Below are 22841 nucleotides of genomic sequence, written 5' to 3' on the forward strand. Positions count from 1 at the left end.
CGTTGTTGTGGAGGAGTAGCAACGCATCCGCGCGTTGTCCGCAGGATCAGATGAACCGGCTCCGGCGTCGGGGGGCGGTCCTTCCACCGCGCGGCCATGGTGTACGTCTAGACCCACACCCTCTGTAGCGGCGGCCATCTTGGTAGTAAAGATGGCCGCAATCCGTCTAATAGACCATCTATGCCACAGTGACCATGGTCTTCGCAGGGGCGTGACAGTATGCCCCCTCCGAAGGGCAGGGGCCCCCGGCTTTCCCGGATGGTTACGGAAGAATCGGCGAATAAGAGCTGGTGCATGCACTGCAGATGCAGGTTCCCAGGAACGGTCAGCAGGAGAATAACCCTGCCAATCAACCAAAAACTGAAGGCGACCTCGAAAGATGCGAGAGTCACAAATATCCGCCACCTCATATTCAGGACCCGACGGGGTAGACACCGGAGGAGGGTGAGTATTCTTCAATCTTGAAAATCGATCACACACATCCTTCTTTAGTTGGGACACATGAAACACGGGATGAATCCGGGACCAAGAAGGAGGAAGCCTGAGTTTGAAAGCAGAGGAACCCAACTTTCGCAGAATGGGAAAAGGTCCGAAATATTTAGGAGACAGTTTGGATGGGACCAGATGCCGTGGTAAGAAACGAGAGGCCAGCCATACCAAATCACCCGCCTTCAGGGAGGGTGCTGGAGAACGGTGTTTGTCTGCAAACCGTTTGACTCTATCCTGAGCTTCAAGTAGCGAGGATTTGGCCGCCAAATGACCTGACTGGATAGCTTGAAGTAGTTTATCCACATCTGGGAATCGTGACGAAGAAGGAAGGCCAGTAGGAAAACAAGAAGGGTGAAATCCATATGAGCAAAAAAAAGGACTGGAACCCAGAGCGGAATGACGGGAATTATTATAGGCAAACTCCGCCAATGGTAATAGAGAAACCCAGTTGTCCTGTGAAGCTGAGATGTAGCAGCGCAAATAGCCCTCCAATGTCTGGTTCAGTCGTTCCGTCTGGCCGTTGGTTTGAGGATGGAAGCCAGAACTCAATGCTCGGGAGATCTTGAGACTTTTACATATCTGTTGCCAATAACGTGAAGTATATTGGGAACCACGATCGGAGATGATAGTTTCTGGAAGCCCATGGAGCGTGAAGATGCGTGAAAGGAAAACTTTCGCCATCTGGGCTGCAGTGGGAATGCAAGGTAGAGGAATAAAGTGTGCCATCTTCGTAAAGTAGTCGATTGTAACCATGATTACCGTACAGCCATCTGAGATAGGGAGTTCGACTATAAAATCTGTCGAAATTATCTGCCAAGGTCGATCAGGAATCGGCATCAATGATAGAAGACCCACTGGGCCCGACCGAGGGGTCTTTGTTTGTAAACACATGGCACATGCCGACACATAGTCTCTGATATCTCTGCTCATCTTTGGCCACCAGAAATGGCGTTGAATCAAATCCTTGGTATTAGTCATACCGCGATGTCCTGCCATCGGAGAATCATGACAGAGTTGAAGTACCACTCTTCTTAATTCTTCGGAGGGAATGAATAACTGTTTGTTTCTATAGAGGCTTCCTTGAGAGGAGTTAAGCCTCCAGAGAGCGGCAAACCGTGGATTGGCCTGTATAAATCGAGAGGTATCCATAGCTACCAGTTGAAGAAAGGTGGTGGTTTCCTGCAAAAATCTGGCTTTGGGAAACAAGGGTTCGGAACGGAAAGGAGTGGTAGAGTTGTAATCCTTTCTGGATAATGCATCTGCCTTGAGGTTAACTCTTCCCGGTATGAAGGAGAAGATGATATCATAGGGCGAAAAAAAATGGGCCCAACGAGCTTGGCGACTATTTCGGGTTTGAGAGTATTGTAAGGCTCGGAGATTGCTGTGATCGGTCCGTACTTCGATGGCAAATTTGGCCCCTAGTAACAGATGGCGCCACTCCTCAAAGGCTCTCTTAATAGCTAATAATTCCTTTTCGAGGACCGAGTAATTGATCTCTGAAGGTGAGAGTGTCTTAGATAGATAGGCCACAGGGCACTCCTCTCCTTGTTCATTTTCTTGCAGTAGTACTGCACCTACAGCATGATGCGAGGCATCCGATTCTACAATGAACTTCTTGTTTTGGTCTGGGGTCAGGAGTATAGGTTCCTTGGTGAAATCTTCCTTGAGACTCTCAAAGGCTATTTGAGCCTTGTCTGACCAAAAGAACTTTGCATTTTTCTTAAGGAGAGCCGTCATAGGGAGAATCTTCTCTGAATAGTGGGGAATGAAACGCCTATAAAAATTGGCGAAACCTAAGAATCTCTGCAGGTCTTTAACACACTGTGGAACTGGCCATTCCGTTATAGCAGAGACCTTTCTGGGATCCATGGCAACTCCTTCGGTGGATAGTATATAACCCAGATAAGCCACTCTGTCCTTGTGGAATTCACATTTGTCTAGTTTGCAAAAAAGATGATTCTCCTCCAGTCTCTGTAATACTTCCTTCACATGTCGGATATGGTCCGATATGGAAACTGAGAAGACCAGTATGTCGTCCAAATAGACTATAACGGTATGTAGAAGGATATCCGAGAATATGTGATCCATAAAACGTTGGAAAACAGCTGGTGCATTGGAAAGTCCGAATGGCATCACTTTGTATTCATAGTGGCCCAAGGGAGTACGAAAGGCGGTTTTCCATTCATCCCCTGCGCGGATTCGGATAAGATGGTAAGCTCCGCGTAGGTCTAGCTTGGTAAATATCTTGGCACCCTTTACTGCCTCTAGAATATCTGGGATTAGTGGCATCGGGTAGCGATCCGGAGTGGTGATCTTGTTCAAACCCCGATAGTCTACACATGGTCTGAGTTCTGTCGAATCCTTCTTGGGGATAAAGAACAGTGAGGCGCCGGCAGGAGAAGTGGATTCCTGAATGAGGCCGTTATGTAAATTCTTCTGGAGATACTCTTTTAGGACTTCCCGTTCGCGTGTTGAAAGTATATACATGCGCCCAAAGGGGATTGGAACACCCGGATCTAGCTCTAGGGCGCAATCATCTCTACGATGGGGAGGTAATTCGGCGAACTCAGAATTGGAAAATACTACTTGAAATTCTTGGTAGTCAGGAGGTATTTCCTGGATGTTATGTAACACCGAAGTAGTGCAATTCCTTTCTTGGACGGAGTGTGTAGAACAAAACCCCAACGCTCCACCAGAAAGGCAGTGAGTAAGGCAATGTTCCGATCCTAGAAAAATTGTGCCGGCCTTCCAATTGATGTATGGATTATGGGCTCTGAGCCACGGTAATCCCAATATCAAGGGATAATGTGCAGTGCGAATGACATCGAATACGATAGTCTCTTGATGAGAAGCAATCTTCATTTGAATAGGTCTTGTTTGTTCCCGGATAGGACCGGAAGTCAGTGGACTTCCATCAACAGATTCTACTGGAACAGCAATGGTTTTAAGGGAGCATGGTATATTCTTGTCATTCTTCCAATGGGTGTCTACAAAATTTCCCGCGGCTCCGCAATCAATCAATGCAGGAACCAATATTGGCTCGGAAGTGCCCCATTCCAATGAAACCTGTATGGCAATCATGGGAGGATCGGGAGTGTCTGTGACTTGAGAAGTTACTGACATGGATGAGGAACCTGTTATTGGCTCCCTAGCCGCGGTTCCCCAAGCGGTTGGGAGGAAGCGTTTCCCTGTCGTTTGGTAGGGGTGAGGGGGCAATCCTGTACTGGGTGGTCCTTGGACCCACAATACATACACAAGCCCCTAGCCCTCCGTCGATTACGTTCTTCCAAGGTGAGTCTACCTCTTCCTCTTGTGATCCCTATTTGCATAGGTTCATCAATTGGGGTTTTCATAGGACTAGAAGGGTGCATAGTAAATGGTCTCACAGAACGGTTTCGACGTCGCTCTCTGATCCTTTCCTGTAGACGGTAGTCCATTTGCATCACTAATGTAATCATTTCCGCTAGGTTGGGAGGTCGAGACACCCTAGACACCTCGTCTTTAAGTTCCTCATTCAAACCCCTACGAAATAGTGTTATCAGAGCATCATCAGCCCAAGAGGTTCCAGCAGCAAGCTGTTTAAAAGAGGTGATATATGACAGTAGATCCTGTGATCCCTGTTTGAAGTCTAATAATTGCTCTTGGGAAGAAACAGTGATCTCTTGTCTGCTAAACATGGACCTAAGACTGTTCAGAAAGGCGGGATAGGAGTCAAGCAGAGCGTTGTTTGTCACAACCAGAGGTGTAGCCCATGCCAATGCCGGTCCAGTCAAGTTAGCTATCATATGTCCCACCTTGTCACGATCATTCTGAAAGAAGGCCGTTTTAAATGAAAACTGGACAGTACATGCTTCGATAAAGGCTTTAAGTTTGTGGGGATTCCCATCATATAAACCCCCTGGAATAGGACCGGGAGGTAATTCTGAACAACTAGGTACCCTTCCAACCTGTTGTCTCAAAAATGCATTTTCCTGCTTTAATGCCTGCACTTCCGCAGTCAAAGACTGGACAGCAGAAACTAATTGCTGCTGTTGGGCTGCGTCCATGGTATCTCCTAGAACTATCGAGTTCTTTAAGGCAACCGTTCAGCACCTGGGAAGACCCAGTATTTTCTTTTTCTTTTGGGCGTTGCTAACTGTAATAGTTTAGATTAATTACGAGAATTGAAATGACCAAAGGGTTACCTTAGAGAAACACCAGTCGTTATCTCTCCTACGCTTCCTTCTTCGGAAATGGTTTCCAACAGGGGTAGAAAATGAGTGCCTCCCTGAGACCCTTCCTCCGCCTCAAATACAAAGATTAAGGAGGGGAAGGACTCCAGGGAAACCCTCTGGGGAAGAAAACCCTGTGTTGATGGCCCCTGGATAGATGTTGTCTGTCTGGCGAGGTTCTTGGTACCCAGAATATCCGCTGAAGGTGAGCCGTCTGAATAAAGACAGAGGAAAGTGGTAAGTTGAGGCAAGGTTATTAGAAGGCAGAATATGGGTAGAGGAAATGAGGAGTACCCGATTGAAATGGGGAAACCACTTATCAAGCTAGATTGCAGGTCTCCCGATGAGACGCGGACAGGAGTAACCTCGGGGGCGTCCCAGGAAGAGAATTGTTCTCATATCTCAATGCTGTAGATCGTACCCTGCTTTTCCCTGCTTCTGCATAGGTAAAACAAGGTTAGGTGTCAATTCTGATCTATATCTATCCCCGGGTATACTAGGGACTGAATATCTATCTTCACGTACCGCACGCCAGGGAGGGAGTCTCACTAGCGAACCGATCAGTGAGGTTCAGCTCGAAACGAATGGGGCTGAGGAAATCCGCTCGAGTCTTAGATGTTGTGCAAAAGTTGAGAGAAGGATTCAGGTCTGAAAACAGGTGAGTAAAAAGGGGTAGAGTTACACAGAAGGAATGACACACACTCTGGTAAGCAATAGATCCTAGCATCGAACTCACGAAGCGTTGTTGTGGAGGAGTAGCAACGCATCCGCGCGTTGTCCGCAGGATCAGATGAACCGGCTCCGGCGTCGGGGGGCGGTCCTTCCACCGCGCGGCCATGGTGTACGTCTAGACCCACACCCTCTGTAGCGGCGGCCATCTTGGTAGTAAAGATGGCCGCAATCCGTCTAATAGACCATCTATGCCACAGTGACCATGGTCTTCGCAGGGGCGTGACAGTCGGGTCCTTCTCAGGTTTTAAGATTAGAGTAGTGGAGTAGGCTGCCATGGATCGAGTGACCAAACCCGTTTCCCACAGATGATTAAATATTTCCGTGAGGCGAGGTGTAAGCTCGGGCGAGAGGACTTTATCAAATTTATTGGTAAAGCCGTCTGGGCCCGGAGCTTTACCCAAGGGGAGGGTCTTGATAGCCATTTCCATTTTGTGTGTGGTTATAAGGGTTTCAAATGACTCTCGCAAGGTTTGAGGAAGTTGTGGAAGATTTGCTCTAGTCAAGAAATCTTTAGAGATCTGTGGATTCCCTAGGTGGGGGGTGGCTTGTTCAATAAAGAATTTCACGACAATTTTGTATACCTTCCTCTGTATAGATACACTTCCCAGACTCATCTCTCAAAGCGTCTGTCCTATTTTGTCTATTCTGCTTTTTTAATTTGGCGGCTAGGAGTTTATTCGCTTTATTCCCCTTAGAGTAAAAATATTGTTTGGTGAGCAGCATCGACTAAGCCGCCTTACCCATGTGGTGCGCTTCTAGTGCCCTCTTCGCTACTCGCAGCTCTCTCAGGGAGCGTCGGGAACCTTTTGTTTTATGTATCTCTTCTAGCCTGCAAGCTTCTTCTTCTAAGTGCGTTTGCAGTGCCTTCCTGGCCCTCCCCCTCTGTACTGCCTGGTCAATCAGATGCCCCCTGATAACCGCCTTGGCTGCATCCCAGAGGGTCCCCAAGTTCACGTCCCCCATTTTATTCTCCCTGAAGTAGGATTCCAAGGTTTCTCTTGTGTGTGCGGACTAATGGATCTTCAAGTAAAGAATCATTCAGCCTCCAGGGGGGCTTCCGAGGTGGGGCCGCCCGGAATGGTGAAAATGTGAGCCTCACAGGTGCATGATCAGAGAGAGCCTCCGGCAGAATCTCCACTGCCCCCACCAGTAGAACCAGAGAATCGGCAACAAGAAACATATCTAACCTAGAGAAACCCCCATGTACCGCCGAGAAGTAAGTATAGTCTCGCTCATTTTGATGACAATAGCGCCAGATCTCAATAAGGGAGTGATCACGCAGTAAAGTAGTAAGGGCCCGAAAGTTGTTCTTATCTGCCGATGATGGGGGTAGGGTTTTATCTACCAGAGGATTTATACCGGTGTTTAAATCTCCCCCAGGAGAATTTCCCCATCCGCGTGGTCGAATAGGGCTTTAGATAATTTTGCAAAAAATATACCTTGTTTAACGTTTGGACCATATATTGAGACCAATGTGACTTAGTGCCCATCCAATAGCGCCACAACTAGTAGGAACCTCCCCTCTTCGTCTCGGACCACCTCCAGAGTCTTAAACCGGGTACCTTTGCGAACCAGGATGGCGACGCCTCGTTTTTTAAGCCCACTGAAAGCAAAATATGTTGTGGGATAAAGTTTATTGTTAAGACGTGGTTCGTCCGCAGGACATAAGTGGGTCTCTTGCAGAAATAGAAGCATCGCCTGGAATATTGCCAATCTATGAAACAGCACTTTACGCTTTAAGGGAGAATTTAAACCTTGCACGTTCAATGTGACGCACGTAACGTACGGCGGCACCATCCCAGGTTCATCCCGGTCCCCTTGCCCCGTGCTAGAGCAATCAGTCGCACCCATTACATCTCTTTCTAGCTTGTAATCCAGCTTGGGGAGACCAAACAATCTGCCAGCACCTCTAACAACGTGGCACAGGGCATATGTGACATATGATAAATAAGGTCATGGAACAGGTTTATCAGGACCATGTGGGGAAAGGAAACAGATGAAAAAACAAGAAAGAAATTCAGCACAAATAAATAAATATAACGAATTAGAGTAGGTAACAACCATAAGAATCTGGACATATTTAAGACCCCTGTTAATTTTTCCCAATTAATAAACATTTTGGGCGCAATCCGCACAGGCGTCTGAAACTGCAAAGTGAACTGAATTTTAACCACCCTAATCTACCCGCAATTAAACATCAGGCATTCCACAAAGCCAGCGTGTCCGGGAATGCAGGCGGGGAATTGCAAACAAACCGAACAAGGAGGCAAAACTACCAATCAGAGCTCTCGGGTATGTCCAGCCCAAGAAGGAGTCCCTCAAAGGAGGAATCCAAGGCTAGCATCTAAAGGAGAAAGTGAAGGGTAAACCCCCTCTGTTCGCCAAATCCAGGAGTTCACATCAACTGAGCGTCCGGGTCAACCATTCGCCAGGCTATCCTCCTCTGCCTCCACAGAGATCTCAGTAGGGACCCGATCCTCTACGCTCTTCATGGCTCCCTTTTCCTGTTGAGGAGCTGGTTCCAGATGGCGCCAGCCACGGGGCTTCCTCCGCTTATCTCTTGGCGAGGGGGCAAAAGTTAACTCAGTCGAGGTCTGTGGAATTTGTCCCGGTTGCTCCCGCCATCAAGGCACTGGCTTCCTCCTCCGATGAGATCACGTGATGTTGATTCTGGAAGTCAAAAAGTAATTTACAGGGATATCCCCAGTGATAACGGATCTGCTTAGATCTCAGCCAGGCCGTTACGTTGTGCAGCCGTGTGTATGGAGAGAGATCCTGAAAGAGCTGGAGCGTTGCGCCCCGGAATTGCACTAGAGAGGAGCCCCTGGCAGCAGCCATGATAGTTTCCTTCTGTTGAAAGAAGTGCACACGAGTGAGGACGTCTGGGAGAAGGTTTCTTTTAAGTTAAGTAGAGGAGTAGACACAGTGAATTCTGTCTAGCAGAAGTTCTTCTGATGAGGGGATATCTAAGATGGATCTAAACAGCGCCTCTACGTAGTCGGGCAACTCCTGATCAGGAACTTGTCGGGGAACACCCTGAAGACGGACATTGTTTGTTTTTGACCTATTTTCAAGGTCCGCATGTTTTGCCCAGACCTCCTCCAAATGATACTCAATGGACCTTACTCTTTTGGTCAGCACCTCGACGTTGTGTGTATGCTCACATGCCACATTTTCCAGCTCGTTAACCCTAGTTTCCAGGCATGTAAGCTGTGTTGTCAGGTCTGCTAGCGAATGGGCCAAAGAGTCTTTGGAGGTTTTGATTTCCGATTTGATTTCTAATGATTTCTTGCTTGAAGGATCTAAACATTGCCTCGAAATCCTCTCTGGAGAGAGCCATATTCAGATCTTGGCCAAAGGGCAGAGGTGAGTGTATTTCTGCTGTAATGGTGCGTGAGCAGGGCGGGAGTGTCGTCTGCGGCGCCAGGAAAGCTTGAATACCCTGTGTTTTCCACTTAGCAGCTGTTTTAGGCATTGCCAGGGAGTGCACCGGTTGAATGTCCCCTGAATTTCAGTAACAGAGAACTAGCCACATCAGGAGTGGGATGGGGGGAGGGCGAGCTTCTTCCCGTCAGGATTAGAGAGGGGACCCCCCACCCGAGGTACAGAGTGCGGTGGATTAGCTAACACTCTCAGTCAAACTTGTCTCCCTCCGGGCTTTGCAAAGTTTTGAAGCGTTATCACTCCAGTCACTCTCACAATATTTTCACCCTGCAACTGGCCCACTCCTCCTTTCACATGCAGATACTCTATCTCTTTGGGTGATGTAGAATTCCTCACCCCAGGTCCGTCCTCTCACTTTTCACTTATCTTTACCGGCTGCTCCTCAATGGCTGCGGCCACCACAATAACCCCGGCAGGCAAGCCGGGCCCCGCAGGCTGGCAGGGGCCTCCAGTCCGTCCGCACCACCACAGCGCGCACGGGGCCACAACAGGGCTCAAATGCACAGTGGGCTAGGGGGGTAGGCTCCGGAGCCCCGGACTCAACGGTATGCAGTTCCTCGGGAGCGCGGTATCAAGAGCTCCGCCCCAGCATTCAGCGCCGAAGTCCCCTCGGGAATACGAGACCGCCTGCCAGGTAATGAGGGCGCTAGAAGCAGAAGGCAGGCTCCGAGGGACGCCGCCAAGCAGCGCGCCCGGAGCCCTCGCAGGTTTCAATCTCTCTCCTCCGGGTCTCCTCTCCCAGGGCGGCAGGAGCTCCGAGTGCGCGGCAAGCTCCAACGAGGCACGACAAGCCCGCGGGGATCTCCAAATCGCCCGCTCTCCCTCCTCTCCGCAAGCGACGGGGTCCGCTGCACCAAGGGGCACAGCAAGGCTGCTCAAGCATTGATCGGCTGCAGGGGGATCTCCGTCTGGCGCAGGACGTAACTTTCACCTGCCGCCATTTTCGCTGCCCGTCCCCAGGATGAGTTTGGATTAAAATGCCGGCTCCAACGGGCGTTGGGCCTCCCTGCTCTCTCTTCAGAGGTGCCGCGTTGTCATGTCTCATTAGGGCAGGAATCGGGCAAAAATTCCGATGTTAGGGCATAGATAAAACGAAATTCGGGCACCTGCTTACGGAGCTCATAGCAGGCAAGTCCACATGGCGTGCCGCTCAGCCACGCCCCCATTTCCTTTTTCTTTTGTTGAACATTGAACTGAATTACCTTGAAACTTGGGGAAGGGGAGTTCACCAAGGTTACCAAGAGAGACTGTGAATAACATTGCTGATGTTACTATGAATTGCCATATATTTCTTTGTGTAGCTTTGATAGTCAGGGAAATCCTCTTCAGAGTAGGGATAGTGAGCCGTTTGATAACATGTATAATTTAATAATATTGCATATGTTGAAAAATCATCCAAAAGTTGTCCGCCTCACATTTCTGACCCCTCACATCACAGATCTGAGTTCCATAATCACTTGCAGCTGAATTATGTATACAATCGGGAGGTCACAGGTTTTACTAAGTAGAGGGCCAACATACCGGAGTGCTATAAAATAGTGTCACCTTTATAGTATAGGACTAAGATAGTCACAAAAACAGTGGCAGGAAACACTACAACATTCCTGCAAATGGGGAATTAAGATTTTTCATGAAAGGTGGCATTTTATTAAAATGCAGAGTTTGAGGTTTATTTTGATGCAAACGATTATTCAGAGGTGAGATGGTTCTACAAGCTTACCTTTTTTTGAATAATGCCATAGGCGCCAGGCTCATTATGGGAGTGCTTGGGTGCACTTACCTGATGCAGACCATGCTGCAGGATCCCGGCCTCCTTGAGGCCTGAAAGGAACTACTTTACCTGTGGGACTAATTTACCATCCGGGCATGGTCGGGTAAGGATACATACCTGATTGGAGGAAGGATACATACCTGGAACTTGTTCCAAGGCTATTTAAACCCCACCGGAACAGCCACACGTGCTTCGCGTTGTTCTGCATCTAGCAGCTGGACGCTCACCGTGTCTGCTCCTGCATCCTGACTTCTGCCACGCCTGCCAGCATCCTGGATCACCTGCAAAGGAAGAGAAGAAGAGAACAGAAGAAGGAAAAGTCCTTACCTGCTAAACCCGCATCCCGGAGACATCTCGCCGACAATCCTGAAAATGAAGACTTTTATTTAAAAGCTCATCGCGTCGCCGCATTCCACTCACCTTTACAGGGCGCCTCCATGTTCAGCAGCGATCATCCGGATTCGCAGTCACGCCCCAGCGCCTAGGGAGAAAAAGACAAGAACAAAAGGTGAGAGAGAGAAGGGAATAAGGAAAGCTAAATCTCCATGTTAAGACTTACCTTTTGATTCATTCCCTCATCATTTCGGGTCCGCCCCGCATCCTGGCATTTCTGGACCCCGGCCCCTAAGGGGAAAAAGAGACATCAGCGTTAATGAGCGAATGAAAAGACATTACCAAAAATGCTCATTAAAGACTTACCTGATTTCTACAAGGATTTCACCTCTCATCTCGGGTCGGTGCCTGTTCCCCGGCATTCCATACCCCGGCCCCTATGGGGAAAAAGACACTAGCATTAGTACATTAATGCATGGACACAAGGGGAACCTCTTATCAAAAAACTTACCTGGAAGCCAAGCAAGTTTGGTTCTCACCAATCCGAAAATCCAGTGAAGTAACTGGATACCAACGCGCCCCTGCATCAGAAGCAGGATGGAGAGCTCGTTCTTCCAGACCCTATGGTGAGACGCTACAGGGAATCACAGAAGGGTTTCGAGGAGGGTGAGAGGGGAAAGTGGGAGGCCGATTGCATTACCCCGCAGACAGTTAATCCCCTATTTTCACCTACAGAAGGATACTTCTGTGAGCCAGACAAGCCAAATTTGGGGGCCCGGTCCAGTCCGTCTTCCGAACCCTGCGCATCACCTTAGAAGAGGTCACAGCAGCGCGAACCAGGCCAGCGCCTCCGTGGGAGTCAGGTGAGTGTTACACTTACCTCTGTTCATGATTTGGATAATATCTGAAACAAACATTAGGACTGCCAAGCAAAGCTTTGCAGGAGCTGCGTAGGGTCACAGTATCAAAGGGCCGTTCTTAGGTGTATTGTTTTATACATAAGGTTCTGTTGAGAGGGCAAATAGATCTTTGCTGGGCAGACCTACATTCCATTTCCAAAGGGCAGGTTGCCAGTGGCATCCCTCTTGGTGAACGTTACTTCGTAGAGATCAGTATGACCATTATGTTAAAATACTTTCATGCTTTCTAAAGAAGCTATTCCTTTGACTAATGCACACTCTCACTCCATGATCTGATGGCATCCTCAAGAATCCTAATTCTATAAATGTCTATTGAAGCACCTACTCCCAGTGTTTAAATGCTTCAAACTATTTTAATACACGATCTCGGTAGAACGCCATGTTTGAGTAGGAAGCGATACATCCTTGTCAAAGTAGTTTACCAACATGAGATCCTCCCAAGATGCATTGATGGCTCACGTAATCTCCTGTATTTGGAGGCGGTTGCAGCATATAAAGACTACAAAACTGAGGGACATAATGTGTATACATAATTAAGGGATAAACTCTCTCCCTCGGGGGGCGCTAGAGAGCCTGCAGCCAAGAGGGCTGCGTCTCGGTGAGCTCCGTGTTAGACCTCGTTGAGGGGAGGAAGTTCTGCGACCCATTAGAGACTGTACATCAGATTGCCCGAGTTTGAAGACCGGTGAGGCACCAGATATGCAGATTGGAGGCGGAGTGGCCTGAGTCAGGGGAGGCCAGTGTGTGTGGCTCGGTGCAACCTGCACGAGTGCCTGTACGCAACCCAGCTGAAGCACTTGTCGGCTAAATCACATACTTGCGACAAAGAGACAGAGGTGCGAGGCGCCCGCCCTCCCCCCAGCAGCAGTGAGCCGTGGACTCCGAGGCGGTTGCAGGAACGCTGAGAAGCCCGGGAGGCGGGCTCCGGTGCCGCAGCGGGAACATGGCATAGGAAGGAGTGAGGTTGGCCAGGGCTCGCGGCCCTTTGGGGGACCTGGAGGCACCAGAATTTAATCCCTGGACCACAAAGAGGAGACTGGATGACCCGATCGTAGAGGGGAGACGCCGGAGTAAGGAGAGGTGACACCCCTTCCGACCATTAAGATTTCCCAGCATCGGTGGGACTGGCGTGCTGTGCAGGGCCTGCTGTCAACTCGCGACGAACCCCAGCCCACGTACAATGGTGCCGCGACCCACGAGGAAGAGGAGTGTTGTGGGGATCCGTCACCGGCCCCTGCTGCGGGGGTGAGGGATTACATCTGTGGCTGGCTGCTGAGGAGCTGTACTGGCTCAGGACTTCAACACAAATGTCAAGGATGGCACTCTAATGAGAGTGGCACAAGACACCCAGAAGAGTTTGGGTGCTGAAATAAAGTGGACAGACAAGTACACACACTGCAGAACGGAAAGAGAACGAAGAGTAGGGAAGAGGAGCAAGGGAAAAGGTACAGAGTGAATACCCTCTTGGGGTGTAGGCAGAATAGGAAAAGAGTATTCCACGAACCTTGGAAATACTCTAGCCTTCTGCACAGTTTGCTATAACAGAGTCCCACGCTGTTTGCTCATGACTTGGAACAGCAGCTATGGGTGTCTGTAATGTAGAAACAAGACAAAGGAAGGGGCAGAGGTTGACTGATGGGAACCAACAGACAAGCTCTGAACAAAAGGGTCAACAAACAGTACAAGAGATGTTACTACAGACAAATCCAGGAAAGGAGGAGATAGCAAACTAGCAGAAGGTATAGAAGGGAAAGTCGAGTAACAGGAAAGGATAGCAGAGGACAGTAAGGTACAAGGTAGAGAGCTCCGAGGAGCAGGGAAGTAGTGAGTAAGTCCACAGGAGTAGGACGGTAAGGTAGAAAGCCAGAGGAAAAGGGTTTAGGGCAGCCGGAGAGAGGTAGGCTGTAGAGCAGGGAGCCCAGAGGACAAGGGCTAAGGCAGCCGGAGTGAGGCAGGCTGTAGAGCAGGGAGCCCAGAGGACAAGGGCTAAGACAGCCGGAGAGAGGTAGGCTGTAGAGCAGGGAGCCCAGAGGACAAGGGCTAAGACAGCCGGAGAGAGGCAGGCTGCCGAGCAGGAAGCCCAGAGGACAAGGGCTGAGGCTGGAAAGCAGCAGAGCGAGATCAGCTGCAATGTGGAGAGCCCGCAGGGCAAGGGCGGAGGCTGGAAGGCAGCAGAGCGAGATCCGCTGCAATGTGGAGAGCCCGGCAGGGCAAGGGCGGAGACTGGAAGGCAGCAGAGCGTGATGCGCTGCAAGGTGGAGAGCCCGGCAGGGCAAGGGCGGTGAGGAAGGGAGCCTGGAAGGCTAAGGCTGGAGGCAGCAGGGTGGAGCAAGCAACAAGGCAGGGAGCCCGGAGGAGCTGGACTGTAGCAGGAGCCCAAAAGGCTAGGGCTGTAGGCAGCAGGGTGTAGCAAGCTGCAAGGCAGGGAGCCCAAAAGGCTAGGGCTGTAGGCAGCAGGGTGTAGCAAGCTACAAGGCAGGGTCCAAGCAGGAGTGATGATTAACAGCAAACAAGGATCCGTAGTCAGAAGCGAAAGGTGGAGGAAGGACTCTCAGATGCAAGAGGCTGAGCCACTGCAGGCAGCAGCCTTTATACTGCCTAGCCCAGCACAGGGGCAGGCTAATTGGTTTCACCTGGCGAATCACACCTGCAGGCAATCGGCCACCTCCCTTTCTGTTCCTGGGCTGGTGGAAGCAGGACCAGACTCTAAGGCTTCTGGGGGGTGTAGTTCCATAGAAAACCAATAGGAACGGCCAGGAAACAATGCTTGCGGCCAGGTGCATTATGGTATGCGTAGTTAGTTGACAATAATCATTAAGCAGCAAAGTCCAAATGGAGCATAAATGGATGTGCCCATGGCGCAGGCATGACAACAAAAGCCAGCAATTGCTGCGTCCAGCTCCTCGGAGAACATAAGGTGAAGCAGCTGCATTTAGCCCGGAGCGCGTGGGAGCCCCATAGCCCATTGCTGCATTGGGTGGCCCTGTGGTGCAGAGTGAGGAGCCCTGCCAAACAACCCCTGCTGTGCGTAGTGCTCTGGATCCCCCTGCTGCCATAATAAAGCAGCGGAAGCGGCTTTCAGTTTCCGGTGCCGTGCAGGGGCCCAGTGACAATTTAGGGCTGGACCACAGCCGGTTATAAGTGACTGAATCCAAGACAGGATTAGCATAACCTTGGCAGGACCAAGAGTACTGCACAGAGGGTTATGTCCCTGACATCAATCAGGTTAACGAAGCTAGGGCGGGGGCTCTGTAAGCAGGCCAAGATCCATCCACAGGGGCCCCACCTTCTCCCAGCCCAAGCTGCGCTAACAGGTACACAGGATAAGCACAAATACAGGCAGCAGAGGCGAACAGGCTGGGTGGGACACTGGAAACAGACTGCAGTGATTGGAGGTCCTGTCCCCCTTGGGTAACAGAACAGCCTTCTGGGTGACGATGTGACCAGAGCGAAGAAGCTACACAGGTGTCAACACAAGCCCAGGGCAGGTGGAGGGGAGCAGAGTTTCCCCTCGCTGGGCGTGCATGAGCGGTCAGAAGGCTGCAAACAGAGAAACGGCCTGGACCCAGTGGCCCACTCAGGGAGGGCCCCCTTGCGGCACGCAGCCTGTGCCGGTGGAAAAATAGCAAGAAACCCCATCAAAACTATGACTCAAGGAAACAAGCGGCAGTGTCGCTTACCATTCACCCAAAAAGGACTACACAAAGAAAGCAACAGGGTGATGGCGTCCCAGGAGGGCTCAGGCTGCACTTGCTGCAGGGACCCATGCAGGTCCGAGCAAGCACACCCCCCCCCATGTCGGAGCTGGGTCAGGTGTTGGCAGACATGCGATCATGCTTTTTATACATCAGTACAAAACTGGATGGCATGGCGTATAAAGTCAACATAATGCAGGAACGCATAGATAAGAAGAGCGGCAGGACCTCCGAGGTCGAGCTCCGAGCGAGCGCGCTTGAGGATACTAGCAATCAAACGACACAGGCAATCCGAGAATTGCGTAGGGAGGTGAAGACCATCAAAGATAAGAATGAAGATCTAGAAGCGAGATCACAAAGAAATAACATTAGAGTTGTGGGGGTCCCGGAATCTCGCAACAAAATATGGTGGTTTTCATGGAGAACTTAATGTAAGATGTGCTACAGGAGCCACTGCTGTCCTCCCAATTCTTGGTGGAGAGGGTGAACTGGGTTTCACGGATTGCTGCGAGACCGGGTCAGAACCCTCGCCCGATAATAGCACAAGTTTTTAATTATCGGGACCACGACACCATTCTCAGAAGAGCGAGGGAAGTAGGAGACCTTGCATACGAGAACACCAGAGTGTCCTTCTATCCGGACTTTACCCCGGCAGTCCAGAAAGCCTGCTTGTCCTTCCTGGCGGCGAAAAGAGCGCTCAGAGATCGAGAGCTATGATACTCGATGCAATACCCCTGCAAACTGCGAGTCAAGCACAACGCCCAAACCCACTTCTTTACTGAACCTGGGGCAGTGCTTACAAATTGGGTACTTTCCCTTATTTTTTGTTAGCGGGGGTATCAGTTTTCAATTGGGAAGTGTACAGTACAGAGAGACAAAAAGGATAGGAAAACTGATTACCCCTCTCTGTGCCCAGAGGTCTGTGATTGGTGACAACCTTCTTAAAACCTGGATAAATATCAATCGATCACTAGACCAGTTGGATTTTACATTTTTTTTAATTTATAAACTTTTTGCTGAAAACTCTCTCCACCATGAGACACACAATATTTTAACGGCGGTCAAAACAGCAGCTGGTGAGGTAGTCGTGAAGCAGAGTGCGATAGCGGACGCATTCCGATACTTCTATGAGTCCCTGTACACCTTACGGGGAACTCTGCCGAAAGCGGAGCTTAAAGACTATGTCAGAGACGACCCTTCCGAAACTTAGCGGGAGGCGATAGAAGCCCTGACAATACCAATCACGGTCGATTAGATTCTGAAGGCAATGCGCGCGCTGCCTGCTTCCAAGGCGCTGGGGATGGACGGGATAACATCTGGGTTTTTATAAAGAACGGGGACCCGAGGTGGCACAGCATATGCTAGCAGTATGGGAGGAGGCCTTTACGAAGGTTCGCCTCCCTCCCACGATGCGCGACGTGGTGATAACACTGATTTAAGCCAGGTAAGGATCCCATGGAATGCTCCTCGTGTCGCCCAATCTCCTTGTTAAATCTCAATATGAAAATATTTGCCACGGTGCTGTCAGACTGGCTGCTTCCGCAATGTTTCGCAGATAATACATGTGGACCAATCAGAGTTTATCCCGGGAAGGCCGACCTCTTTAAACCTCCGGAGGCTGTTAACAATCTTGGCACAGATTGATCCGGCAACCCATGCAGTAGTGGCGTTGCTGGACAATGAAAAAGTCTTCGATTCAGTGGAATGGAGTTACCTTTTCGAAGTGCTGCATCAATTTGTGGTCCCAGAATATTATCTCTCAGCGGTGCAGTTATTATATGCAGGCTCTAGTGCCCGTATAAGTATTGGCGGCACGCGCTCCAGTGTTTTCAGGCTGGGACGGGGGACCAGACAAGGCTGCCCGCTCTCGCCATTGCTCTTGGCAATGGCATTTGAGATGCTGGCTGCTTGAATGTGCAGGTTCCACGGCCACAGGGGCTTGGCGTTTGGGGGGGGGGGAATAGGGAGCTAGTATCGCTATATGCGGATGTTGCAGGGTTTGGTGAGGCCTCCTACCTCAGAATCAACAAGGCTAAATCCTCTTTATTCCCCCTCAATGAGGGTACGGCGCAGCCTTCAAACAGTGAAGGATATGGATGGGAACAAAGTACAGTCGCAAACCTGGGGGTGATGCAAGCACACTGTTAAATGACAACCACATTAATTATCTACAAACCTGAAGAGTCAGCGTGGATAGATGGTGTAGGCTCCCCTTATCGCTTTTGGGTAGAATTGCAGTCGCCAAAATGATAGTGGTCCCAAAGCTCCTCTACATTTTTCAGAATATCCCTGTATGGCAGCGAGTGGGCTACTTCAAGGAGGTGAGATCCCTGCTGATTAGGTTGGCCTGGTATCCGCAAAGCCCTCGGACCAGCTGGGAGACACTGACCCTACCCTGGAAGGATGGGGGAATAGGTGTGCCGGACGTCGAATTGTATTTTCTGGCTGCGCAACTATACTTTGCAACGCTCTGGATGCTGGGAGCCTGTATGACCCCCCCCCCCCCCTACTCCCCCATGTGCGCATAGAGTGACGCTCAGTATATCCCTCCTCCCTTCAGGGGGTGCTGATCTCAGGCAAGGTGTCAGACAAGTGCAGATTCAACCCAGTAATGGGTACAATGCGGGCATGGAAGAGGGCCCTTAAGAGGCTTGGGGTAGACCGGCCATTTGATCCAGGCATTTCCCTCTGGAATATCAATGCCTTATCGCCAAACTGTGATGAAACTATTATCCCGAATTGGGGGCTTGGGGGGATTGACCAATTGGAGTATATGTACCCTGATGGGATATTTGTCACCCATGAATTGTTTGCAGAAAAGTTGGGGGGAGGATTTCAGCGCACATTGCAATACTTCAGGATGAAGGTGGCCTTCAGAGAGTGGTTTCCAGTGTTCCCAGATGTCCTGTCCACCACGCCGCTACTGAAATACATCAGGGGCTCCCAGGGGTGTAAAGGGGTGGTTTCTATGCTATATAAGCATCTTTAGTCTGACTCGCCCCGGGAAACCTTGACGTGCAAGTGGGAAGATGACTCCAGGATGCACTTCACTGATAAACAGTGGGCAGTGATTTGTGGAACTACACACAGGGGTGCATTCAATTCTCGCCTACAACTAATTCAACTCAAAACACTGTATAGAGCATACATCTCCCCACGCACACACCAATTTGACAGTACAAAGGCGTCCAGATGTCCAAGGTGTAATGCCGAACAGGCCGATTTAATACATATGTTGTGGGCCTGTGTTAAACTGCGTTCATTCTGGAAGGAAGTAGTTAATACAATGTCAGAAATGATGGGGCAGGCTGTACCTTGCGATCTAATGTGTTGTATGCTCTGGTGGCTCCCCGGGTTGTCTAAATACGACCGAAAATTGTCGACCTGCATGATGGCAGCTAGGAGGTGCGTATTGATGAAATGGACAAGTGCATCCCCCGGGGGGTGAAGGTCTGGCTGAAAGATCTGATTTGGTTAAGTGATACGGACAAAGAGTATGCATTCCACTGCAGAGCCAGCCCAAAAATATTTGGAACCCCTTCACTGGGTACTTGCTATCCCGAGATGACATTGCGGACTGATGCCCCACCAGGGTGGTGCGTGGACTGTCATTAGTGTACTGAACATCCTAAGGTGTGAAGTGGGCAGCCCCGTGGGGTGTGTGCTCACCCACTATCACTGGTTCCCCATGTATCTATGTCTCCTTAATCCTCACCCGCCCGACCGTGTGCTCAACCTGGTAATGTCAAAATGTTTCTGATGTGATAGCATGGTACTTAACGCTGTATTGTAATGTAACCATGTATGGCTAATGTTGATGTGATGCGAGACACTCAATAAATACAGTTTATTATTAACAAAAACTCTCCCTCTCCATGTGTTTTACTACCTAGAAAGAACAGAGTCTTCCCCTAATACCAGGAGTGGGTGGATAAGGGGGTAGGTGGGGGTGGGGGGGGGCTTTGAAGACCATGTAGTTGTAGCCATATTTGGAACATTGAAGCATGTGGACCTTAAGCACATGCTTGAATCTGGATAACCTTTCTTGAGAAATGTGTGTATATGCAATCATGTCCCTAATTACCCAGTCAGTCACATTTAACTTTGTAAAACTCACAGTAAGATTCTACATGGTCAAGTTGGGAAGATTCCTATCTGAAGTAGATTGTAAGTGACTTCTGTGTTTTTAATAAATATCAAGTCAAGTTGAAATCAAATGTGATTAGGTTCTCAATGTAATGTGCATTTTCCCTTTACAGCTGCGTGCTGCATTATACGAAATCCATGACATTTTTTTTGTAATGGAGGCATCGGAAAGAATGACTATTCTCCAACATGATCGTGAAGTCCGCAGAGAGAAGTTGATGAGACAAATGGTGGGTTTAAATTGTGCATGGTTTGTTCTAATTTAAAATTAAGCTGATCATTTGGATGACATAAAATTTTCTCTACTGTTTCCTGAACAAGAACTTGACATATTTATCATGTTTAAACCGGTAATCATTAATAACTAATGTGCCACCAGATGAGGGAACAGGACCTGGCCGCACATCTGCCCATTCTTCAGAGCCCGCCAAAAAGAAAGTCATCAACTGGGTGTTCACTAGGGTTATCAACAATGGCTTGCATTATACCTTCTGTCTAGGCAATAACAAGTGCATGGCTACAGAGTAAGGAACCAGCTTAGTACATTTACATTGGTGTCCATCTTCCTCTGCACCCAGAAAAGACATGCCTGACCTATGATTGATTTAAATTTTTGGCTGTCAAATATTGGAGGGCGTCAATAATACACTTCATGGTTAAGCACTCGAGAAAATAAATGCTTTCTGCTGATAGATGGTATGTGCTGCTAAAACACATTTGTTTCTTGTTCAGTGGTCTCTGCTATGAAGGGTGAACTGACAGTTTGTCAATTAACTGAAGGCCTCATCTGATGTTGGCCTGTGTTAACTTGGTCAATTAGGGTGCCTTGAGCAAGTCTGTCAGGGTCCCAGCAATTGTTGAAGTGATAGATGAACCACCTGTAGTAGCCAACCAACTACAGTAGAGAGCAAAGGTCTTTTTTGGGGTGGGGGTGCATGCTGGGACCTTTTGCATAGCTTCTACCCAGTCCCCCAGAGCTAGCATGCTTCTTTTTTCATCTTCAACCGTGAATACTTCATTGAGGGCATTGCAAAGAGCATGTTTCTTAGATGGCTTTGTGCCCTGCTCTTAAGCTTTGTGAAAGATTTGGGACACATTAAGGTTATAAGATCAGGTGTTAGGGTTTGCTATTTGAGATCTGTTTTCAGAGTTGGGTATTAATTGTTGTATTGTATCACAATAACCTACAAAGAATATGGTCCTGATGGTTTCCAAGATGGCCGCCTAGGGAGCAGGACGCGTCGCCCCACGATCCCGACCTGCGTTGTGACTCGGGCCCGTCCAAAGTCTTAGCAGCCCTCCCCGGCATATGAACTGGTCGCCGGAGCGCCCAGGAAGACCTCGGTTCACCGAGTTTGCAGACGTCCCTGGAGCGACAGGACATGGCGCGCCAGGGATGGGAGGCGCTCACGCGGCTTGGCTCCGGAGTATCCTGTTGAGGTGTGGGTCCGGGCCGCGGTGCAGGGCGCCCGACCTGCGGTTGGTGTTCTCCCCTCCACCCCTCCCTGTGGCTCCCGATGCGCTGAGCGGGGGGGGGCCTCAGTGGGTGGCTGCCGGCGGGCTGAGAGCCCCTCTCCCCTGGTCTCGGGAGCTCCGGCTGACCGGCGCGTCTCGGCCGTTTGGTCGGCTGGCACATTAGAGGGGGCGGAGGCGGCCCGCGGCCCGGATCAGGGGCCTTAATTTTGGACTAGGAGAGGCTGGAGCGGCCCCTCCCACCCCTCGGGAGGACCTCGGGGCAGTGCGGGCGGACCGCTTCACCCTGCAGGGGGCTGGCTGGGTGGAACCCTTCTGCTCCCCCTCACGGGGGCACATCACCGGCAACGAGGAAAGCGGCAGGTGGACTGATGTTGCACTAGGTCAGTGCTCGTTGATGAGTGGGCTTCCTGTGTGGCGGTGGTGTCGGGCCCTCGGGGATTGGAGCGGGGAGCGGCTACCCTAGTTAAACTCGACAGAGAAACTTGCGCGGCAGGCGCTGGAGCGGGGTGCCGCCAGGGAGATTCTGTTGGGCTTGGCCAGCGGGCGCGCTGACTGGTTCTTGCCTGGTGTGTGCGCAGTTGCTTGAGACTTTGCCCGGCTAGTGGTGTGCCCGCTCCTGCCGCTCGTTGACCTGCTGTCCGGGAGTTGTTGTAGCGCTCTCAGGTGGATCTCTGGAGGTGGGGGGGCGGTCGGCGCCCTTAGAGGCCATGTCACGAAACAAAAATAGAGACGGTCCACCCCAAGGGAAGACCCCGAAAAAGACACTGGAGGGCCCCCTCACGAAATTCTGGTCCAGAGAAACAGATGTGGCCGAGGACACACAGCCCACCCAGAATTCCTCGGGGAGCGCCTCCGCGGGTTCCCATGATGGTCAAGACAGACCAATTACCGAAGCTATGCTCTTGCAGTTTATGGGAGAGCTGGTTGAGAAAATGGGCAAGAAATTTCACTGTATCACGACCTGGCGAGGAGCACGCTAATTAAAAGGCGACGGATGGGTCCGGGCTTGTCCTTCTTAAGATCGCAGCATATCCCGTACAGATGGGCTCACCCATTTGGTTTGTCTTTCACGTGGAAAGGTTCCCATCATAAGATCACGACCTGTGACCAAGGGATGTCATTGTTGGGCCTAGAAGAGCAGGCCCTGCCCCCATTAGAGGGCACTGATGATCCTTCATCTATTCGAAAGCCTTGGGAATGGTCCACAGCCAGGTGTAGGAGAGGTCGCAAGAGGCCTTCAGATTTGGACCGTGCAAAGACTACAGCTGGCGGGCCCACTGACCGGTTGCTGGAGCAGGATGGTTCTCCGTCAGTAGCTTGAGACTTTCCTCGGTGGAGCTAATTAGTGAATGGAGTCCGGGGAGGGCGTTATTGACCGCTGTTCATGAGTGGTGGATGGGTTGTTTGCGTGATGAGAGAGGCGGGTTGGTGGTGGGAGGTGTCCGGGACTCTTGGAATGGGGAAGGGTTTCCCTGCGTTGGAAGTATCCGGGTTGGTTAATGGGTTCGGCTCTCGTGGCACATCACGAGGGGGGCTGAGGGGCAGTCGTTCCCGCCTGGAGGGGGATTGGGCGAGGGGGGGGGGTGTGTAGGGAGGATGGGAGAGGTTTTAGATCCAGGGTTAA

The 22841-nt window shown here is 50.4% G+C and overlaps 1 protein-coding gene across 6 annotated transcripts in view; it reads left to right on the plus strand.

Moving 5' to 3' along the window:
• CCP110 (centriolar coiled-coil protein 110) overlaps nucleotides 1-22841 on the plus strand; it is a 1154773-nt gene that overhangs the window by 964765 nt on the left and 167167 nt on the right. For all 6 annotated transcript variants that reach the window (XM_069647149.1, XM_069647148.1, XM_069647151.1 and 3 more), the window contains one exon: nucleotides 19855-19971. In XM_069647149.1, coding sequence (XP_069503250.1) covers nucleotides 19855-19971 — 117 coding nt within the window. The remainder of the gene's footprint in view (nucleotides 1-19854; nucleotides 19972-22841) is intronic.

Source organism: Ambystoma mexicanum, chromosome 2q, assembly GCF_040938575.1.
Source record: "Ambystoma mexicanum isolate Mex_15411 chromosome 2q, UKY_AmexF1_1, whole genome shotgun sequence".
NCBI lineage: Eukaryota > Metazoa > Chordata > Amphibia > Caudata > Ambystomatidae > Ambystoma > Ambystoma mexicanum.